The sequence below is a fragment of the Thunnus albacares genome, chromosome 6, assembly GCF_914725855.1.
Source record: "Thunnus albacares chromosome 6, fThuAlb1.1, whole genome shotgun sequence".
NCBI lineage: Eukaryota > Metazoa > Chordata > Actinopteri > Scombriformes > Scombridae > Thunnus > Thunnus albacares.
The window spans coordinates 35,025,662-35,047,539 of record NC_058111.1 but is presented as its reverse complement, the minus strand read 5'-3'; the positions used below and the strand labels follow the sequence as shown (position 1 = coordinate 35,047,539).

At 41.5% G+C, this 21,878-nt stretch overlaps 2 protein-coding genes across 4 annotated transcripts in view; one reads left to right on the top strand and one right to left on the bottom strand.

Annotated features, from left to right (window-relative positions):
• The window catches only part of efhd1 (EF-hand domain family, member D1), a 29,172-nt gene extending 26,476 nt beyond the window's left edge, over positions 1–2,696 (bottom strand). The window contains exon 1 of the mRNA XM_044354067.1: positions 2,226–2,696. Coding sequence (XP_044210002.1) covers positions 2,226–2,509 — 284 coding nt within the window. The 5' untranslated portion in view covers positions 2,510–2,696. The remainder of the gene's footprint in view (positions 1–2,225) is intronic.
• Positions 2,697–6,809: 4,113 nt separating this feature from the next.
• nlrx1 (NLR family member X1) overlaps positions 6,810–21,878 on the top strand; it is a 31,757-nt gene continuing 16,688 nt past the window's right edge. For 2 of the 3 annotated variants that reach the window (XM_044353817.1, XM_044353816.1), the window contains exons 1-7: positions 6,810–7,035; positions 7,362–7,424; positions 8,546–8,658; positions 10,761–11,154; positions 17,558–17,789; positions 19,233–20,400; positions 20,835–21,018. In XM_044353817.1, coding sequence (XP_044209752.1) covers positions 7,408–7,424; positions 8,546–8,658; positions 10,761–11,154; positions 17,558–17,789; positions 19,233–20,400; positions 20,835–21,018 — 2,108 coding nt within the window. In that variant the 5' untranslated portion in view covers positions 6,810–7,035; positions 7,362–7,407. The remainder of the gene's footprint in view (positions 7,036–7,361; positions 7,425–8,545; positions 8,659–10,760; positions 11,155–17,557; positions 17,790–19,232; positions 20,401–20,834; positions 21,019–21,878) is intronic. The other variant, XM_044353819.1, reaches the window with a different exon arrangement.

The window sequence follows — 21,878 nt, the reverse complement described above, 5'->3', positions numbered from 1 at the left end:
GGGGGGAAGGGGCTTGTAGTCAATTATTGTTTTGAAACCTTGCCACAAGCACTGTGTGTCTTTGTTGTCAGTGAAGTGGCTGTCAAGTTTCTGTCCATACAGCCCCTTCGCCTCCCCAGAGCTTACCAGATCGCAAGGCTACTCTATCTGCTCTGTGGAGCGTTAACCCATCCAGTTGAATCGCAATGTCAACGATGTTTTTATTTAGCCATGTCTCTGTAAACACAGAGACACAGCAGTCCCTCTCGCTGTACTAGGAAGCTCTCAAAAGTCTGATATAATCATTTTTGCTGTCCAGAGAACAAATATTAACCAGCATGATTGTTGGAACTGCCGGTTTGTATGGGTTTGCAGTTAGCCTAGCTTGCACTCCTCCACACTTACCCTGCTTCTGCATGCCGTCACACCGCTTCTGATGTTTCCTCTCCTGTGCAGCTCTAAGCAAGACCATGGTCCCCTTTGGGCCCACTGGGTGTAGCAGACCAAGCTCACTCAGCTGATTAAGCTCTCTCAACCAATAATTCTTGTAGTAAAAATCTTTTTTTTTACAAATGTCCAAAAGAAACTGACGATCATAGACATATTTCCTTCGCATTCCACACGATGACACAGACGTAGACATGGACAAAGACACTACATAGTTGGAAATAGGAGAGGCTGCTGAAAATGTTGATCATGCTGCCATCACACTAGCTCATGGAGAGAGATACAATGCCATCAACAAGGAACCCTTAATTTCTCTTTACAAAATAACTCTTCAGTTAACCTCCCCAGTGCAGTTTCTCTTTTGGAAATGTATGTAGAAATGCTACTTGCAAATCAAAAGTCAGGGCCTCAACCTGCTCTGTTCACTTTGTTTGAGACAGCCATAAACAGCCATCCGTTCTGTAGCCTTGGTTACTAAGGTTTTTCCATGTGTTGTTGAAGTTGTCCACTCTCATATTTCTGATCTGATTTTGGCTCGAACATGTTCAGATAGATTTGAGAAGCTAACAATTTGACTGAAGAACAAGAAAAAGTAGTAATCCTGCTACTATAGCCTCCAGAGCTGGTGAGGTGCAGCTTCCAAGGGCTGGCCAATCAGAACAGAGCGGGTTCATTAAGAGGGGGGCCTTAAAGAGACAGGAACTAAAATGACCTGAAGGACTGCATGAAGGGCCAGAATAAGATAAATAAGGAGTTTTTAACTGTAAATCATGCAAATATATTCTAGTAGATTAAAAATATGTACCTGTAAATGTGCATAAAATGTCCCCTTTAAACCCACCATCGTCAACATACAGTTATAGAAAACTCACTAAGTGGGGTTAGAAAATGTGCCTGTTGCCTGTTTGATGCAGTACATGTTCATCTCTATTTTTGCTCCATGTGTAAATGATGATCATTTGCGTACTGTGTTTGTTTCCATGTGTTGTTGGATTCCATTGTTTCTACAGGTTCCGCCTCACTGTTAGTCTACTTTGGTAGGAGGAGATTTCACTCTGAGTCTGAGTCTCCTAACAAACCCCTCGGTATGGAGGGAAATGTTTGCATCTTGGGAATGTCATAATAACACTGTCATGAAGTGTTTGAATAATTTCTCCAAACTATAAAAATGCTTCTTTCAATGCCCCTCACGTTATTAGACGAGCAACAAGGAAAAAAATATTTAACAGAAAATGTAAAATGGTGCAATTGTAAACTCTAAAATAAATATAAATACAATACAAGAAGAACTGAAAAATAAGGAGGTCGGCTGTAAACCATTTCAATAAAATTGTTTACTTCAGCAATTAGATTAGCTATTTAGAGCCATATCACTTCTAGGAGTCCATTATACATTTCAGTTATGTGTCAATAAAACCCCTCAATATTACTGGAGATTGTTAGCATGCCAAACCGTGACGAGTCAACCTAATCTGCCTCAGTAATAGAGCGGCTCAGAGCTCTCTCCTCTGATCACGACACAGGGCCACATGAAAGATATGTACAAAGAAGAAGGAAAAATGCCAGTTAATTGCGAGGAGGCCTGCAGTGAGCAGAGAGTGAGTCAGTTTTAATCAGTGAGCGGAGTGACAGCCAGGGCTTTCACCTGGAGGCTTCACGTCAGCAACTCCGTTAATCTCATCATGAGCTTCCAGCCTACATGCTCATTCAGTCCCAATCCGCAGGACTGCCAATAAACACGACGGATCACATGAACAAACAATTGAGACCTCAGCTATTGTTTAACAGTCTCTGCTTACCGTTTGAACATCGTCTCCATGTCCTTAATCTGTTTGCGGGAGAACTCCTTGAACTCTGTGTAGGGGTTGAAGACGCGGGTCGGTCGAGGAGCAGCGTTGCCCTCATTTATGTCCAGCCTGCGGGTCAGTTTGGCGGACAGCTCGGAGGACGAGTCGCCGCAAGCTGCCTCAGGCTCCTGCGGTTTGGGTCTGACCGGGCTCTGCTCGGGCTCCGGCCTCGGCTCAGCCTCCTGCGTAGCGGCCAGCCGCGACTGCAGCTTCCTAGCCAGCTCGTCAGATGCCATGCTGAGGATGCGAGACTGCTCACTGCGGCTGTCAGAGAGAATAGAGCCTGGCAACCGCTTCAAGTACCACTATCAAGCTGCCACAAGCCCCGCGACAACAGAAACAGAGAACAGTGCTTCCGGTTTGTCAGAATAAAGCGAACTCATTTTTCACAGAAACCAAACAATTTGATGAAACATGTACACGCAGATAAAGCTACCAATAAAAAATAATAAAAGGAAAATCGTTACGAATCAATTACTGTAATTTTTAGTATAAAGTGAACAGTATAATTCCTCTTTTAGTGCTGCAGTGTACGTTGAACTATCATTGAAATAATAATAATAATAATAATAATAATAATAAAGAGAAGAAGAAAAACATTTTATTAATGTTTTCAGCCAAAAAAGAGTTAAGATCATGTATAGATTTTTTCTTAAACTTGTGTGCATTGGCCTCCACTTTGTACTTAATTGTCATTGTTGTGCGTGTGTGTGTGTGTGTGTGTGTGTGTGTGTGTGTGTGTGTGTGTGTGTGTGTGTGTGTGTGTGTGTTTCTGTGCAATCTGTGTATCTTATTTTGTTTTTATTTATAAAGCACTTAGAGCTGCACTCACTTTTATGACGTGCACTGTAGAAAGCTTATTGATATATGATTTTACTTCAGTATTTTAACATGAAAAGTCTGAGACACAGTTTATAATGTATACATCGAAGTCCTTTGATAGTTGCTGATAAGACACAGAATCATTTAGAAAACACAAGTCAACTTGCATTTTTGAGGATTTTTAAGGACTTTTAAGTCGTCATGCAGCGTTTATGTGACGCGGTGGAAAACCATGTTAGGCCGTATTCGGACCAAATCCGGTGGTGCGGTGAAAACGTCGGTCCTCCCATTCATTTGAAAGGGGGTTGTGCATTTTGGCTGCGGGCATTTCGGCCGCAGCACCGCCACACTGGCCTGTGGCCGGAAAGTTGATCCAGAGTCACTTTTGGAGAAATGCAACCTGACGTCACTGCAGTGGTCAATCACTGCCGGAGAATAGACTGATTAGAGCTGAAAGCTCTGCCATGAGGGAGTACAAAAATGTTACTAGGAGGAGTGGAAGACATTTCTCTTTGTTTGATAACGTCAGAAGTAAAGTTAGGCTTTGCTGTCGGTTTCCCGACTCATTTTTAAAAAGATGAGATGGAAAAAGAGAGAGACAGAGTGAGAGAGAGAGAGAGAGAGAGGGGGGGCACCTATAGTCAAGCGAGCTAGAGAGTGAGAAGAGGGAGCCCAGTATTAGTATTACTGGATCTCAGTGCCGATAGACTGGAACACTGGGTGGAACTTTCTGGCACAGCAGTTAACTGGTTTGAATCCTACTTAAAGGACAGGGACTACTTTATGTCTGTACGTAATTACACATCTGAGTGGACAAAAACGACATTCAGGGTTCCCCAAGGCTCCATTCTGGGGCCTCTTCTGTTCAACATCTACATGCTCCAACTGGCTCAGATTATGGAAAACAAAATATGTTACCAAAGTTATGCAGATGACACACAAATTTACAAAACCATATCACCAGGGGACTATGGTCCAATACAAGCACTGAGTAAGTGTATTGAACAAATCAACGATTGGATGTGCCAGAATTTTCTTCAATTAAACAAAGACAAAACTAAAGTAATTGTTTTTGGAGCCAAGGAAGATCGATTAAGAGTCAGCGCTCAGTTTAAATCAATAATGTCAAAAAACACAAACCACGCCAGGAATCTTGGTGTAGTCATGGACTCAGACCTGAATTTCAACAGCCACATTAAGACAATTACAAAGTCAGCCTACTATCACCTGAAGAATATATCAAGAATTAAAGGACTTATGTCTCAGCAGGATTTGGAAAAACCTGTCCATGCATTTATCTTCAGTAGACTTGACTACTGTAATAGTATCTTCACAGGTCTCCCTAAAAAATCAATCAAGACAGCTGCAGCTGATTCAGAACGCTGCTGCTCGAGTCCTCACTAAGACCAAGAAAGTGGATCATATCACTCTAGTTCTCAGATCTTTACACTGGCTTCCTGTCTGTCAAAGAATTGATTTTAAAATACTGCTGTTGGTTTAGAAAGCACTGAATGGTTTAGAGACACATTTCTGATCTGCTGCTACATTATGAACCATCTAGACCTCTCAGGTCGTCTGGTACAGGTCTGCTTTCTGTCCCCAGAGTAAAAACTAAACATGGAGAAGCAGCGTTCAGTTTTTATACTCCACATATTTGGAACAAACTCCCAGAAAATGGCAGGTATGATGCACCTCTCAGTTCTTTTAAATCACAGCTGAAGACTTTTCTGTTTGCTGCTGCTTTTTATTGAACCAAATTTGAGGGTTAATATCTTACACTGCACTGTAACCTTTATTCTCCTGTTTTATCTGCCTTATTCTATTTTAGCACTTTTTATTTCCAAATTTATTATTTATTTATGTATTTAAATGTCTTTTTTACATTGCCTTGTGTTGCTTTTATATTCTGTCTAGATGCATTTTATGCTCTATGTAAAGTACTTTGAATTGCCTTGTTGTTGAAATGTGCTATACAAATAAACTTGCCTGGCCTTGCCAGTAGTGAGAAAGCCGGTCAGTCATCAGACCAATAAAACATAATTTTTTGATTGTTTCACAGCAGGTAGTGTTTGTGGATAGCTTGGCGTCATTCCTTATATATTAATATAATGTTTAAATATTATGTGTTCATTCAGACAGAAAAGTTTCAATAGACTAATGTTTTGAATCAGCTACTTCTAATTGCCTTCTGGTGACTGATTCTCGGATTCAACAACAGATTTATTTTGGTTTTTAACTGTTTGACAGTGTGACCAGTTTGTAGTAGAGATATAGAGATAACGCTTTTAATCTGAAATCACTGGAAGTTACGTAATGGCATTCCCTGGCCAAAACTACCATAATTAGAATTTCCGTTTGGGGCTTCCAGCCTTCAAAATAAAAGCTTTGAATTCTAAACACAGTACGTTAAAACTGCTGACTGTATAAAAATATTGACAACGAGTCTCCACTTCCTAATGCTAACAAACGTAAAGCTAAACTATCCAAGTAGGTCTATCTGCGGACTGGCAGTGTCTACATTACACACCCACTTGATTAGGTTTAGGCATCAAGAGTGAGATTGGTTAGGGTTAGGGTAAAAATATAGGGGTAAACCAATCAGAGGCAGAGTAGCCCGTGTCTTGCCAAGAAAAGCAGTGGGATCTATTATAAGGCATCCCGCCACCTGACAGAGATTTGAGAGCGGCTGTCACAGCTGTCAATCATGACGTCACACCCATTTTTCTACAACGTCAAATAACTAATTAAAAACAAACTTATCGGGAAAAATGAGCCCTTGAACAAACATCAGCATGATTAAAGCTATTTAAAATGACAAACCATCTTTTGTTTGGCTCATGTCCCATTCGCTAACACAGAGGGGGCGGGTCTTACGACCTATACTGCAGCCCGCCACCAGAGGACGCTCAAGATGTTTTGGCTTCATTGTGGGGAGGAAAGGGTGTGAAACTTAACCAAGTGGATAGATACTGCGAGTCTGCAGATAGACATACAGGTACTTGTTTTGGCAGCTGTCATGACGTCCATATTTAAATACAGTCAGTGGTTAAAACTGAATATGTTATTTGGTTAAATAATAACAATGATATACAGTGTGCTTTACTGTTTGTGTGTGTGTGTGTGTGTGTGTGTGTGTGTGTGTGTGTGTGTGTGTGTGTGTGTGTGTGTGTGTGTAACTCTATAGTCACATTTACTTTGAATAATCACATTTACAGAAAATTTAATCTTTTTATCTTTTTGATTACTGTAGGATCTTTATAATCTAAAATAGGCACTTTACACTAAAAAAAAACACCCCACGACATGTTAAAAACATCTACAGGCCTGTACTTTAACTTTACACTAACAATACACTGTTATTAGAACCGTGTTTTCAGAAAAATCTTTTTCATGACCACATGTAGTGACAATAAGAGACAGAGTGCACAATCAATGACAATGAACAGTAAGCCTGGATTTTATTAGAGCACGTTACCATCGCATAAATATTGTGTAAAATGTGCAACTGAATCTTTCTTCGTAATAAACATTAATTTCTGAGCTAGAAGATGAATTTTTACTCAGTTTACAGAAGTAGTATTTTATTCTGAAAGAGTCCTAGCGGACGCTCTACAGGACAGCTCTCTCTCTCTCTCTCTCTCTCTCTCTCTCTATCTATCTATCTATCATCTCTCTCTCTCTCTCTCTCTCTCTCTCTCTCTCTCTCTCTCTCTCTCTCTCTCTCTCTCTCTCTCTCTCAGGCTACGTCTTAAGGGTGCATCCTCTGTCTCTCTCTAGCGGATCACTGTGCAAGACACAGCCTGTTCTCAAAGTGACTGATAGTATTAGGCTATGCTGTTTTAGCACAGGCAGCGGAAACCGTGAATGATCATAAATAAGTTGACCTCAATGTCCGGCCAGAGGGACAGACGGCAGAAAAGGACGCAGGACGAAGACTTTGGTATGTGTTTTTATCTTCCATGCTGGCATTTCATTTTTAGTTAGCATGATCTTTAAGCTAACGCTTGTACAAACTGCAACACGTTTCCCTCTAAGGTGACTTACTGTGTGTGTAGTGTAGCAACGGTTGTCATGTCGGTTTGGGGCAGTGTTGTACTGACATTGATCACCCTTCAGTCTCACTGCTAGCCAGAAAAAAACACACACATTTAAACGGAAATAGGTGGAGGTTCCGCTAAATTTTTAAGATCATTATGCAATAGTTAAGCTTTTTATTATCAGCGTTTTGGAATCATGCTCCAGTATTGAATTGCGCTTTTCACACAGGTAAACCACAGAGCTCCCTGACAGCAAGAGGCAGAAGCACAGAAGGATGTGCTCACTGCACAGGTTGGTGACACATTGTTACTGATGGTGACGTTCACACATCTCTGAACTTTAAAGTGTAACTGCACCCCCAGGCCTGAGTCTAACTACACCACCCACTGCATAATTCTGAAAAATACTAAAAAAAAAAAAAAAAAAAAAAGAAATGGGCAAGGGGCTGAGAGGGGGGCGGGGAGGGGCTGAGGAGAGGAGAGGGGTGGCTGTGTGAGGCAGGAGAGCAGGAGTTGCTCAGCATGACATCCCTTAGCCAGAGTAAAGTGATAATAATAATGAGAGGAATGCAATCAGTACGACGACATTTAAACAAGCCAGAAGTCATTTTAAATAAACCTGTTTCACATGAAGATGGTTTGAACAGCAGCACTGACCTGCTGGAGGAGATCTGTCTGTGACTGTCTGCGGGAGCCACAAAAAGAACAGAATTTTAATTATTCTGCAAAACAAGGGGGGTGTTTTGAATACACCTTTGTTTTCACAGGTAATTTACTAGTCTGTCCCTCCCGCCGCAGGAAATAATGGATTAATCCTGGAAAGCTGTTGATGTACTTTTCTCCTTATGAAAATAACACTGAGATTATTCGACCAATGAGAATTTAGTCAGACGAGAGCATATCGACCAACTAATCGACCAGTCGACCGGCAGACTACAGCCCTACAAAACACCTCTGTCACTGTTTCATATATAACAAAAACTCACTGTGAAATATGAGCTGGGAATGAGTCATTATTATTTCTTCATATTCCATTTCTTTCTTCTTATTGACCTTCCCAGAAATTCTCAGTAACTGTCACACCATTTCAAGCCTTCTGCGTGTTTGTGTTTGTGTTGCTTGATTGGCGGATTAAAATTCAGTTTAAGTTGAGTTTAGGAGTGTAATCTTGTGTGCCTGCGTAAATGTCAGTGCCTTGGAGGCATGCCAGTATACCTGCTACAACCTGCGAACAGGCTAACAGCAGCTGTTCTCTGCCAGTAAAGCACCATGTGAAACAGACCATGGATCAGACTGAATAAAGCACATTGTGAAGAAATTGAGGTGTTGACTGTGGGATTAAAGTGAAATTCTGCAGATTGTGAACAGTGCCATCTAACTGAACAGATCTGTGTGATGTGTTGTGTTTCCTAGACAGCTGAGTCAGCTGGTTGGAGTATGGAGGTGGAAGAGGAGATTGGAGGTTTCTCTCCACCCAGCCGCTGGCTTTCACTGCAGGACCTTCTGTTCCAACACTTCAGAACTAGGTGCACAAGTCATATTGAAGCTTTATTGCTGTTTGACAACCATGACAACAAGCTGCATTCTTAAATCCAAGACAACATGTGTGATGTCGTCAATGTGAAAAGACAAAATGTAGATTTTTAACAGTTTTGAATTCATTAAAATTCCATTAACTGGAGGTTTAGCAATTAATCAAAGGTTATAAGAGAGTGGTAAAATCGTCCATAGTATGTATGTATGAAGTATTAGTAGCACTTGTAGCAGTGGTAGTGGTGGAACCATCAGTTGTACTTTGCACACATTTTGTAGTCTCCAAGCCCAAACTGAGTGTTTTGTTTTTTAAAAAGCTTCCTCAGTATGGAGGCTATTTTGGGTCATAATTCAAATTTAAAAGTCCAAATAGAAAATTGAAAGAGCTAAAATTAAAAAGATTATTATTTTACTACACTACCAGGAATAATCAGGCCATAATTAAACTTAAAAAGAAAAAGCAAATTTAAAATGTAAAATGATCATTTGAAAATGTAAATTGACAACGAAAAAGTGAAATTTAAAAAACAAAAGCTTAAATGGAAATGTTCAAACTGAAAGCCTAAATGGTAAAGATGAAAATGGCAATGGAGATAAGAAAAGGGAAACATCAAATATGAAACTCAAATGGGAAATGGAAAAGCTTAAATGGAAATACTTCAATTAAAAGCTTAAATAGAAAAAAACAAAGGTTTTTTTGCACTTGCACTTAAACATTTGGCATTTGACAATTAGCATTTTAAATTTCATCTTTTCCATTTGGCATTTTTCATTTGGCTTTTCAAGCTGTATGTAAATGAGGAGGCGTGGCTCAAAGGCTGGCGGGGGCTGGCCAGGAACTTCACAGTGCTGTAACATCCACATTGCCTGCTAGCAAAAGCAAAGCCAGAGCTAGCCTCATTGCTGAGACAGGCGCTGGAGGATGACATGACATTACAGTAACAGTACACATTTGTTGTGCTTTACGTTACTTGCTTCTACTTCGGCAGATCGAGTATCAGCAGTAGCTGCTTATGTGGTAGTGACAATAGTAGGATAATAGTAATTGTATGATGTATTAATTAGTGTTAGAGGTAATAGTTGTGTATATTTAGCAGTCGTGGCAAATTAGCAATTAGTTGTAGTCTTAATTGTAGAAGTAGAAAGTGTAGGTCTTCAGTCATTTTAGTATTAGCAGGTTTAGTGTCAGTAATAGTAGACATTATCAGTCTCTGTCTCTAGTAGTAATTGAAGTAGTCTTAACTTTTAAAGGTATTTGTGGGGACAGTTTTGTTAGGATCTGTCTGTAACCCTCAGTTACAAAACAAACAAGGTGTAGTAAGGAGTTGGTGCTCTAAGCATGCAGGAGGTGTTTCTTTTTCACTGAAAAATAAGCACATTTTTTTAAATTATTAAATTGGCAAATTGATTAAAACAGATTTTTACCCGTGTCACCTACTGTCACCCACTCATGCAAAAGTTGTTTCCTGCTGTAAGAGGGCACAGTTTACAGTGAACCAATTCCTCTTGTGATGAGCACAGCTCATAAAATTCTGGCAGCAAAAACATTGGAAAAAGTGACAAAATGTAAATGAACTGCTGATTGTGTACCAGAGTGCCACTAAGTAAACTGAACAAGTAAACAATGAATTGTTACATTGTTTTGGGATAAAAATTAGATGATTAAAATCTGATTTTTAATTAAATCTTCACAGTATACACTGATAAAGTTTATTTTCCAAAAAATAAGAAATGCAAACAAAATCTTTACTTAACATATTACCTCACTTCATATTACACTTCTTTATAAAATCTTAAAAATATCACAAATTCTGTGCATCATCATTGTCATTACAGCCTTTTGCGGATATAAGCAATGGATTTTTATTATTAGAGTGATTGCTAATAAAAGCAAACACAGTAATGAGGTGAAGACAGAAAGGTTTGTGGTAGAGGGAAATAAGTGAGAAGTAAGGGGAAGTTTGTAGTCACTGTAGTCAAGAGAGTCATTGTGACACATACGGGGTACGTTTTTCAATCGTACAGTTAGAAGGCAGCAGGGTAACTTTGTCATATAAACCAAACATGTAAATACAGCCCTCTTTTTCTCTCACAGCAGATCCCATAGAGATCCACAAGAGGAAGCTCTTCCTGTGGTTCAGCCACCTTCCTCCGGAGGAGAAACAGTTTGGAGGCTACTTCAGCCCAGAGACTATGCATGTGGATCCATTGATCCTGGAAACAAAACCTGAGGAAAGAGCAGGACTCCTCAGGTCCTCCCTACAAACCCAGACTTCCTCCAGCCCCTGTATGTCAGTGGAGCAGCTGTTTGATCCCACTGATGCCTGGAGTGAGGGCAGAGGACTCAATGTGTTGCTGTATGGCGCTGTGGGAACAGGGAAGAGTACAGTGGTCCGAAAACTGGTGCTGGATTGGTGTGCTGGGACCACCCTGACCCACTTCAAGCTGCTGGTTCCTTTCTCTTGTGAGGACCTTGGCCAGCTGACAAAGTGAGATCTTTGTTGTCATGTGTGGGTGTATTTACATTAACTTGGAATCATACTACTGCTAGGGATGTCACCTAGCTAAGCTCCACAATCAGTACTTAATTGATAATATCTATAGCTGTATAAAGCTCATTCCTGTGGTTGTAAAGGCAGTGTGCCATTTGTCAAAAATACCTCATTCCACTCAGTGAAACACTGCAAATTCTTCCTAATACTACTGCAGTGACAAATAAAGAACAGCCACCAGTTTGAGTGAAATATTCACATTAAAGGTCAGCTTTCCTTGCAAAATGGAAGCTTGGTGACATTGAGAGTAGTCGTAAAGCTAGTCAGCCAACTCCTGCAGCCAGAGAGCTAACTGCTAACTCACTAGCCAACTGGGACCCTGCCAGCGCCAACCAGTCACAATAACTGACCAAGTTAATTGGCCTGTTCATTTGCAGTTAGAATCAGAATTTAAAAAAACTTAATTGATGCCCGCAGGGAAATTGCTTTGTTACAATTGCTCATGTGCTCAACACACACATAGGAGAGAGGAAGTATATAAGTAAAATGGTATTACTATAAAATAAAATAGGGATAATAATAAATACACAGAAGTAAATAGAAAAATGTACAAATGCAAATGTGTAAAAAGTAAATTGCTTCATTGCTCAACACACAAGAAAGAAAGAAATTTAGCATGCTAGCTTAGCTTGGTTGGCAACCAGACAATAAGTTAATACAGTTTATTCAAGATTTGTATTTGTACTGTCAACTCCTGACTCATAACTGACTCCAAAACTTTTGTGGAGCAGTTTGTACTCCAGCTGCGCAGAATATAAATATATATAAAAGTCGATGGTGCAACACAGCTAATAAGCTATGATAGCCTCCTCTGTATTGGACTCTGGCGTTCCGACCCCTCAAAGGTGAGCGGTTTATTTGTCAACAATACAAATTCATGTCAAAGTTCACTAAAGTTGAGCTCAACGCAAAAAGGGTTTTGAAAGGCACTTTGAGTGGTCAGAAGACTAGAACGGCGCTATACTGCATTACAACTTAAGTATTTAGTTCATACTGTGGATGAAGAAGGCTATCCATATCATGTCCTAACCTTCCTGCCACAATAGACACATACTGACACACTCTTAACAGATATTATATACAATACACTATAGAGCAGTATTCTCAATAGTATATGAAACCATAACTGAAATGCTGTAATGTCGACTTTTTTCTTTATGCTGACCTATTCAATTTTCAAGCATATCTGACCTAAATTGGAATCGATTTACTAGCTTAAATATACCAGACAGCTGTGTAACATAAACCTGATATATAATCTGATTGAGACTCAGTAGTAAATGAACATGATTGAAGTTTTAATAAAAAACAGCCAATTTTGATTTTGTAGAGGTGAGTGATACAGACATGTTCAAAGCCACCATGTGTAGAATTTGAACTTTTTTTTTTCCCCTGGGAATTAGGGGTGCAAAACTCACGGTTCGGATCATATCACTGATTTGAGTCACAGATCGGATCATTTTTCGGATCAGCCAAAAAAAAAAAAGAAAAAAAAAGGGGGAGACAAAACTTTAGATTCTATATATTCTGTAAAACACTTACAGCATGGTTTTCAATGAAAATGACATGCAAGATGTCCAATGTTAAAATAAAATCTTAAAATATGTAAAATAAAAGCTCAATTGTTAAATTAAATTGCAATTGAAGCATGATACCTTCTTCCTTTAAACATGGTAGTGAATGAAACAACAGTCTGTGTCCACATCATCAAAACTTGATAACTTACAAACATGAACACACATCTTGTTCTGCAGCTTGTTGAACGAGCCACCAAACAAACATTCACCGGTGAAAAGTGCACCGCTAACATCAGTTAGCAGCTACGTAGCTAATTAGCTGCTCACCCGCAGCACGTTAAACAGCGTGTAAACATAGCTGCAGATGTCACTACGGACCCATTAAATGCTGGTTTGGTCGTTGCTCTTCAAAATCCCAACGTGCTGTCTGTCTATGACTTGTACTTACAGCAGTTTGTTTACTTTATTTTAAATGAGATTTTAAATTTTGCAAATAATCCGCGGTTCACATGCGTGCCAAACCGTGGGGGGAGATCCGTACAGATCACAGATCAACTATGATCTGTCGCACCCCTACTGGAAATGTAGTATCAAAAAAGATATTAAGGCAGAGAGCAAGACATGCCGTCTCAGATTTTAGTCAAATTTAACTTATCATTTATTGAGATATGAGAACTGTAAACCACAATATTTCCATATGAGAATTTCGTTAGAATGATGCGAAGAGATGATAGATTATGTTTTAATTATCTCCCAGCCTTACTCTGGTCTTTTTTTTTAAGTGAATTAAGTCAAAGGATCCCACACACTGTCAATTGCTCATATTCACTTGATTAACAATGTTTTGGTGTTTTATCAAATAAAATGTATAGTCAAACACAACCAGCACAATATATGCTTTATGTGAATCTGAGCTGTGGGGCACCCCCCTGGACGCCAACCATGAACAGCAGCAACCCATGTTCAAGTCCAGCTGTGGACGTTTGTTGCATTCCCTCTCTCCCTCATTTCCTGTCATCTTTCTAGTGGCATTATTTGATAAAGACATAAAATGTCCCAAAAATAATAGTTTAAAAAAATCTGACCTGGAAAAAAAAACCCACCAACAGAGGACATCAGCAGCACCTCCACCTGTATGGATGATGGAAGGGGCTGCTGGTGTTCTCTGAATGAAATGTAGTTAACTTGTTAATTTAGGTTCGGGAGCAGAACCACGCCTCAACCACACCTCTAATCATCTGCCAAGCCTACTTATACCGTGTCAACTCATCCTACCCTGTTTGTCTCAGATTTCTCAAGATCAGACAGACCGTGCTTCTCGGTTAAACGCTTGATACAAGAACTTTGATTTAAACAAAGACACAACTTAAAAATTGTCTACTTACCATGGATCCAGAACTGCGGATCTACCCGACCGACGGCATTCTGTATAACGATCTGTTCAACACCGGTCCACCAGACTCTCAGCAGCAACCAGACCGCAGTCAAACACCCCGGTGTAGTCACCTTCGTTTGGTGGTCAGCGTACCTCAGTCCTGCTGGCGTCTCCATTCAAGCACTGCCAACGAGATCTCTCCAACTTCAACCTCGGAGGCACGCAGATCTCAGGTCTCCTCTCCTTCTTCAGTGAGGGCTGGACGCCACGGGCATGGTGGTAGGAACCAGCTCCAACTCTCTTCTCATTGGCAGCTATTCCTCATCTCGCAGGCTTCCAGCTTCTGGCTCTCCACCACGGTGCACTCGCGGTGCACCTTCATCTTAGAGGCAGCAGTCTCCGCATCCACAAACTGAGCCTAATATCAGAGACTGGACCGTCGCTTGCCTCCAACATTACCTGCAAGGTAAAGGCATCCCATTTCACCGCAACACAAACAAAGCCGCTCTTTTCCGACTGTTTTCAGCCTCCATCGACGCAGCAACAGACTCCGTACCTGCTGCGCTTTCAGCTTCCTCACCTGAGCCACCAACTGCCAGTGTTGTCAGGCGTGACATCACAGGGCCTTCGCTGCCTCGGCCACAGGCTGCATCATCAGCCCCCTCTGGTGGGGACCAGGTTGTACGTCCCCCTGTGCCTGCTCGCTCTGTTTCTGATTTCTCCCAGATGATTTCAACCTTCTTTTCATCCCTGTCTTCACAGGCTTCACAAAATCCCTATGCACATGCATCCTTTCATCCCATCATCCCTTCCTCTACCCTTCTTTCAGCCACTCTCAGCAACATGGCTTCTACTCCTCCCTTTTCTTCTATAGCCAACACAGCAGTAGGAGGGCCCCATCCATTAACTCAAGGGGTCCTATTACAGGCTACCCTGGTCTATCCTTTCCCCCTGCCCTCCCCATCTCCACCCTGTCCCTTCCTCAACGCCCAAATGTTTCTCCAGCAGCACCACCTGTCCAGCCAGCTTCATCAGTTTATCACCCTTCTCCTGTCTTTTCTGCACTGCGCCAACAGATTCTCTCCGGTAATTACGTAGATTTAGCCCAGCTCCTTAAGCCATCCTTCATCAATACTAGCCAGCTCAGGGAAATACAGACAAACTTCAGTTCTGTACAACTTCGCAACCCACTACCCTCACAGTGTAAAGACTTAACTCCCACAGCATTTGCTTTCGCTTTTTCTCTTTACCATGATATTATCTGTTCAGCATTTCCCACACAGAGATCTGAACTAGATGATTATCTATCTATCGTGCTCGACATGGCCTTACGTTTTGGAGGGACAGGGTTTTACAGCTACCACATGCACCTCTCTAACCAGGCCTAACTTCTCTAACCTTATATTATTCATCTTCTTGACGATTTTCTCATTGTCACTCCACCATCCTCACCTCCTCGCCACGGGTTCAATACGCTCACAAACACTTTGTCCAAACTCAGCGTCCCTCTTTCTGAGGAAAAAACATCAGGGCCTGGCACTTCCATTGAGTTCCTAGGCATCGCCCTGGACTCAATTTCTCTCTCTGCCCTCTGAGAAATACAGCGCATCGCTCTGCTTCTGTCATTAGCTCCTGGCAGACAGAGTCACCAAAAGCTAGCTATCAGCCCTCCTTAGCCATCTTAATTATGCCATCTATATAATTCCTTGAGCAAATCTTCTTGTCGATCCTTTTGTCTACTGCCGTTCCCTCTCTCCAGGATAGGGTCGTTATGGACGATGCCTGCAAGATGGAAATGCGCATGTGGCTAAATTTCCCGTCTTCTTGGAATGGCATTTTCTTCTTCTACGACGACGTCATCACCCAGCCTGAGGACATTCAACTTTATACAGATGCGGCTCCCTCAACAGGTTTCAGCGGCTACTATGGAGGGAGATGGTTAGCCTCTGCTTGGCCCCCAGTGTTCAAATCCCTCGACTCAGAGTACCACTCTCCTTCATCTGCGCTTTATGAGCCGTACTCCTTAATAGCTGCCATTCTTTGAGGGCATGAACGGTCTAGAAAATTCATACTTATCCACTCCAATAACACCACAGTCATAGTGATCCTAAACAAAGGTCGATCTCGTTCTCTAGCCATCATGCAGTTCCTGCACAGACTCGCCTTATTCTCAGCTCAACACCAGTTCATCCTCCAGGCAGCCAACATTCCTGGTTTCGCTGTCTCACTTCTCATTCCAGAAATTCAGACACTTGGCCCTGGAATCTGATCTTCACCGGGTGCTTATCCATTTTCAGCCACAATATTCAGCTAGCTCCACAGCTGGCAAACCTCTCTAACGTTTCATAAGAAGCCATCCTCGACAGTCTTGTCCCAAGCACACTCTCAGCCTACTTAACTGGCTGGAATTGCTTCAAGGCATTTCACTCCACCTACCAGCTGCCTTTTCCCTCTCTGGACGTCATGTCCTTCTGCAGTTTCTTCACCAATGCTCATTCCATCCAAAATCCTGTCCTCCACCATCCAGACCTACTTAGCAGGAATCAACTCCTTCATCAAACTAGTCACTGGCTTCCAGTGTCCTTCAATCTCCCGTTCTCATGTTACCAGGTTAATAAAAGGCTTGCAGAAACAGGAACCGGCTCTCCCAGCTAGATACTTGCCACTCACTTCTGACCTTCTCAGTGTCTCCATCTGCTCCATACGTTCAGGCTACATATCCCCTATGGTTGACTTAACCCTAGAATCCATGTTCTGTTTCTGGTTTTGGATTCTTGAGGTGCTCCAAATTTGCCCTGACTTCAGCGGTCTATAATTCTTTTTGTCACCCTGGTCTATCTGATACAACCATCCACACAGCTGACTCACTCATATTCACGCTCCGAAGGAGCAAAACAGATCAGTTGGGAGTTTCTTTCCATATATACTTACTCCGCCTCGAATCCTATCTCAGCCCATACGAGCCGCTGACCCAATATATCAGCTCCAGGTACCCCACTAAGGCACTAAGGCACCTCAACACCCAGTCTTCCTCACCAAAACAGTCCTATTCAAATCTGACTCTTTTGGGGGCCAGTGATCAGCTCGGGCAGAAATATGCCTGAGACAGAACCCCCACACTGAGTCTCCCTCCACCTGGTCTTCAGTACATACTCCCAAACCAGCCTAACAGACGACATCTTCCTTCTACCTTCACCTACATTCATGCATTTGTCCTCAACATTCAGTACCTCCTGAATTTCATTAAACCTTTAAACGGCATATTGTTGTGGTGTGCGTCTTGCTAGTGAAGTTAGATTTATAGATATGGTACTGGTGCGATTTGATTATATGTTTTTTTCCTGATGAAGGTCTGAGCACCAAAAGTAATGAATAAAGTGAGTGATCAACAACTTGCACAGCATGTTGGTTATAAAGTGCGCCAAGTGACAAACTTTGTCCCACACAGGGTGGCTTCCTTGAGGGACCTGGTGAGCAGGAAATACCTCCACTTGAGAAAACATCCTCTGCTGAGTGGGGAGGGCAACCAGGCCAAGGATGTGCTCTTTGTCTTTAACGGGATGGAAAAGATGAAGCTAGACTTCCGGATTGGATCCACAGAGCTCTGCAGTGACCCAAATGAGGCGCTGCCTGCAGGTGTCGTGGTGGTCAACCTGCTCAGGAAGTACTTGCTGCCTGAGGTAAGACACAGTTCACCATCACTGCAATGTTATTTATTTCTCCTGTTCTGTTAAAATCTATTTCACACTGTCATCCATTAGTTGGTTACTGTCATGCTGAATTGCAAATTGCAGCCATGACTATTGGCAGTAAAGTGGAGGGCAAAAACTTAAAGGGTAGAAGTATTACTTTAGTCTTGTTTTGATGCCACACAAAGTAATTATTAGCTTACTAACCAGTCTAAACAAAAAAGGAATGTTGAAATTAAAAATGGTCAGATGAAAATATTTTCAAAAATGCAATTTGAGAGTTTCTATTTCAAAAGCAAATCCTTTCCTTTTGTATGGTAAAAACCATTTCAGTTAACTACGTCTTGAAGGAAGGGACCCTTGCCTCTCCAGACTTTTGATAGCTTTGCTCAGTCACTAAAAAACTGATTCAGTTCATGCTTTACTGGCTGCTCAGAATTCACGCAATGTTGCATTTTTACATTTTAAATAATCAGATAAATAATCACCATTTTACATTTGGAATATAAAAAAGAAACAGATGGATATATTCAGATATACAGTATATCAGAATGAGAATTTTATTTATTCACAAACAGGGCGCCTGTTCCTGGAGTTTACTATCCACATTCTAAGATAAATTAGACTCAACTTTATTGTCATTGCACATAATAAGTAACAGTACACATCAACAAAGTGCAGTTTAGCATGTAACCAGATAGTGCATACAGTAGCAGAGGTGCATCTAGATATATATATATATAAATGAGTTTCCACTGCAACACTTATAATAAGAGGATGAAACCTTTGTTATTTTAAAAAAGTTAAAAAATGAATCTGTTAGCATACAAAATAACTAAAGCTCTCTTCTTCCAAAAGAATCTCTCCCTGGCAGCGCAGATACAGTACTTGGTTTCTCCTTTATCCATGATGTTCACCAATGCTCTCCTCTTAAGTCAGCTTTCTAATTTTTTAGCTGTAATCTGTGCTGCCTGAAACACCTAAAGTGTTCAGTCCTCTCTGTCCTGCTGTTATCACAGACATGTCTTAACTAACTGAAGCCCCTCAACTTGCTGATGGAATCACTTCACTCTTCAAGCTGGTGACATTTTACCTTCCATTGTCTAGGGCTTATGGGAAATTACTGTTAATTAAAGGTGGCTAAAAACAGAAATATAAAATAAACCATCCTAACATACTTATCTAGATATTTGGAGTGAACTACACAGCATCTTGCCATGTATCCTCTGAAATATCTTCAGTTCTTGACTCCAAGCTTTCCTCAATTAATAGTTTTTTATACAGATATATATTCAGTGTGCTTATTAAAATGTGTGCCAATTTGGATATTACATGCTTTGAATTAGGTGGCATTTTGAAAATATCAAAGAGTGAGTGTTGACCTCTATATTTGTGTTTTGTGTAAATGTAATTCATCCACTGTATGTTTCCCAGGCCAGTATCTTGGTTACCACCAGGCTGTCTGCTCTGGACCGCATCCCTCAGAAGTATGTGAGTCGCTATGTACAGATTTGTGGCTTCAATGACCCGGACCGTCAGCGAGCCTACTTCACCAGCCGCCTACTGCAGCAGAGTGGGGACACGGCACAGAAACATGAGGCTCGGGCAATCGTAGAGCTGCTTTACCTCAACCTCCAGAGGGAGAGCCAGCTGGCTGCAGCCTGCTTCCTCCCCTCCTACTGCTGGCTCACATGTGCTACCTTACACTTCCTGCATTTCACTGACGCCAAGGCACCCATCCGCACTCTGACTGGCATATACACCAGTTTCCTCAGGCTAAACTTTGGAGGTGAGGTGCTAGGCACAGGAGCAGGGATAAATGTGCCCATTCAGGAGCCCCACAGCTCTCTGATGTTGTATGTAGTCCGTACAGTTGGAAAACTTGCGTTTGATGGTGTGACATACAAACGCACGTCATTCTCAGAAAAGGAGCTGGAGCAGTGGATTGGAGGGAAGACCAAGACAGACGAGGAGCTTCGTCAGCTGGCCATGTTCCGAACTGACGTGCTAGACTTCTTCTTGGCTCCCTGTGTTGAAAGTGGCAAGCATTTACCAGGAGAATTCAGTGAGAATAATGAAAGGCAATATGTATTTGCTGTCCCAGCCATGCAGGAGTACCTGGCTGCTCTCTACGTGGTTCTAGGAGAGAATAAATCTGCTCTGGAGAAGCTGACCAGGCAGGTGTCTGTGGCCATTGGTCAGGCAAGTGAGGATGTCAGTGCCATTGTCAACATTCTTTCTAAGTTTATCCCCCTCAGAGTCTTTGCTGTCTTCAACCTCCTCAAGCTTTTTCCAAAGCTCTATGAGAAAATCAGCAGACACACCAAAGGCAGCATTGCTAAAACCATGGCAGCTGAGATGTTCCGTGTTGAGGATAGCTACAACGAGGATGTCCTGGATCAGGTGGAGCAAAGCCTGCTAGGGGTTCATGGCCCGCAGCCACAGCAGTTCAGTGAAGGCCCACCTTTTGAGCTCTACCCCATCTTCATGGGTGGACTGTTGCATTATGGTAACCGCATCCTTCTCGAGCAACTTGGGTGCAGTATTCAGAGCACCACTGTAGCCCAGATCACACGTGTTCTTCGAAAGTACCTTGTCAGAGGTAACTTATGCTTTCTTTGCAAACTGCATATATAGTGTGTTTTGATTGGTCTGATATTTGGAGACCCTGAACATTATGCGTATACAGATTCCACTCTGACATTATTTATAGAGCACTTAAAACATATTGAAATACCCTCTAGGTCAAACTTGAGAAGTCATTCAGACCAAGCATGTACTGAGCAGTTAAATTGAAGTGTTGATACCTTTGTAGTTAACATTTACAATCTTGGATCATCTTGGCAGACTGATATTTTTGCTTTAGCTCTTCAACCCCTGCTGCCAAAATTGCTACTGTTGCCGAATGTCAGGTTACCAAAACTGTGTCCAATTAATGAGCTAGTTGTTACTCCTTGATTTTAAAAGAAACAATATAGACAATATAAGTTGAAATAAATTTGTTTGTTTGTTTTGTTTGATATTTCCCTATGCTAGAGCTCAGCAAGCCACAGCCACCAGAAGAGCTGATGGATTTGCTGGTCCTTCTGTATGAGTTTCAGAACCCCAGACTGACTGCAGAGGTGCTGGCCTCAATCAGAGCCATTCGCCTCACCAACATTCGTATGACATCACTCAAATGCTTCGTTTTGAGTTCTGTGCTCTCATGCACCCCTGCAAGGTAAACTATGGATTGTGCTTTTACTGTCACCTGTTCAGTATGTAGTATGTTTGCTTTTTTTACAGTTGCTCTGTATGAGGTTTTTTGTTTTTTTTAGTAGATCGAAAAGAATATCTTTCTGAACTGGACTTGTAGCTCAAACTATTGGCCTTAATGAAAAATAGTCTTGGGCATATTTACTGCTAGGGACTCTTATTGGCGCACAACTTCAAATCCAGTAATGCCCCCTAATAGTGAAGCATCTAATTGCATTGTTGCAGGAAAATCTTTCACAAGTGGATTTCACAATCTTTCACACAGATTCCAAATGTTGGAGTGAACCTTTTGTTGAATTCTACAACAACCAGAATGCTTTGCACGCGTATCGTCCAATCAAACTGACTGACTGTGCTGAAGGTGTGTTCATAGCCAGATTAGCACCAAAGACAAAGTTAGAGCAGTGTTATATCTTTTTACTGAGGCTTACTTTCATTTACATTTTTTCTCATCAAGTCTGGATATATTGAAGCAGTGTGCAAGCAAATACTGTTCTTTTTACCTATTTTGGACAATGATGCTGAATGCAGCCACCCACAAGTTACAGGTAACACACAGTCACTGTTGTTGTGTAATATATATATTACACAACATTACATGACAATATTCTGTCAGAAAACAAAGACAGATTTACCAAAGTTTGTTGCAGCACAGTGTTTTCTGTTCTGTTCCTATTCTCTCTGACAATCATCACCGGGCAGGCCCTGGTTGCTGCTGCAAAGCTACCTACTATCTACTGGCTGCAGCACCTCTACTTTGGTTGTGACTGTACCATATCTCCGGTGGTAGCTCTCTCCTCGATACTCTATTTTGTCTAATTGGAC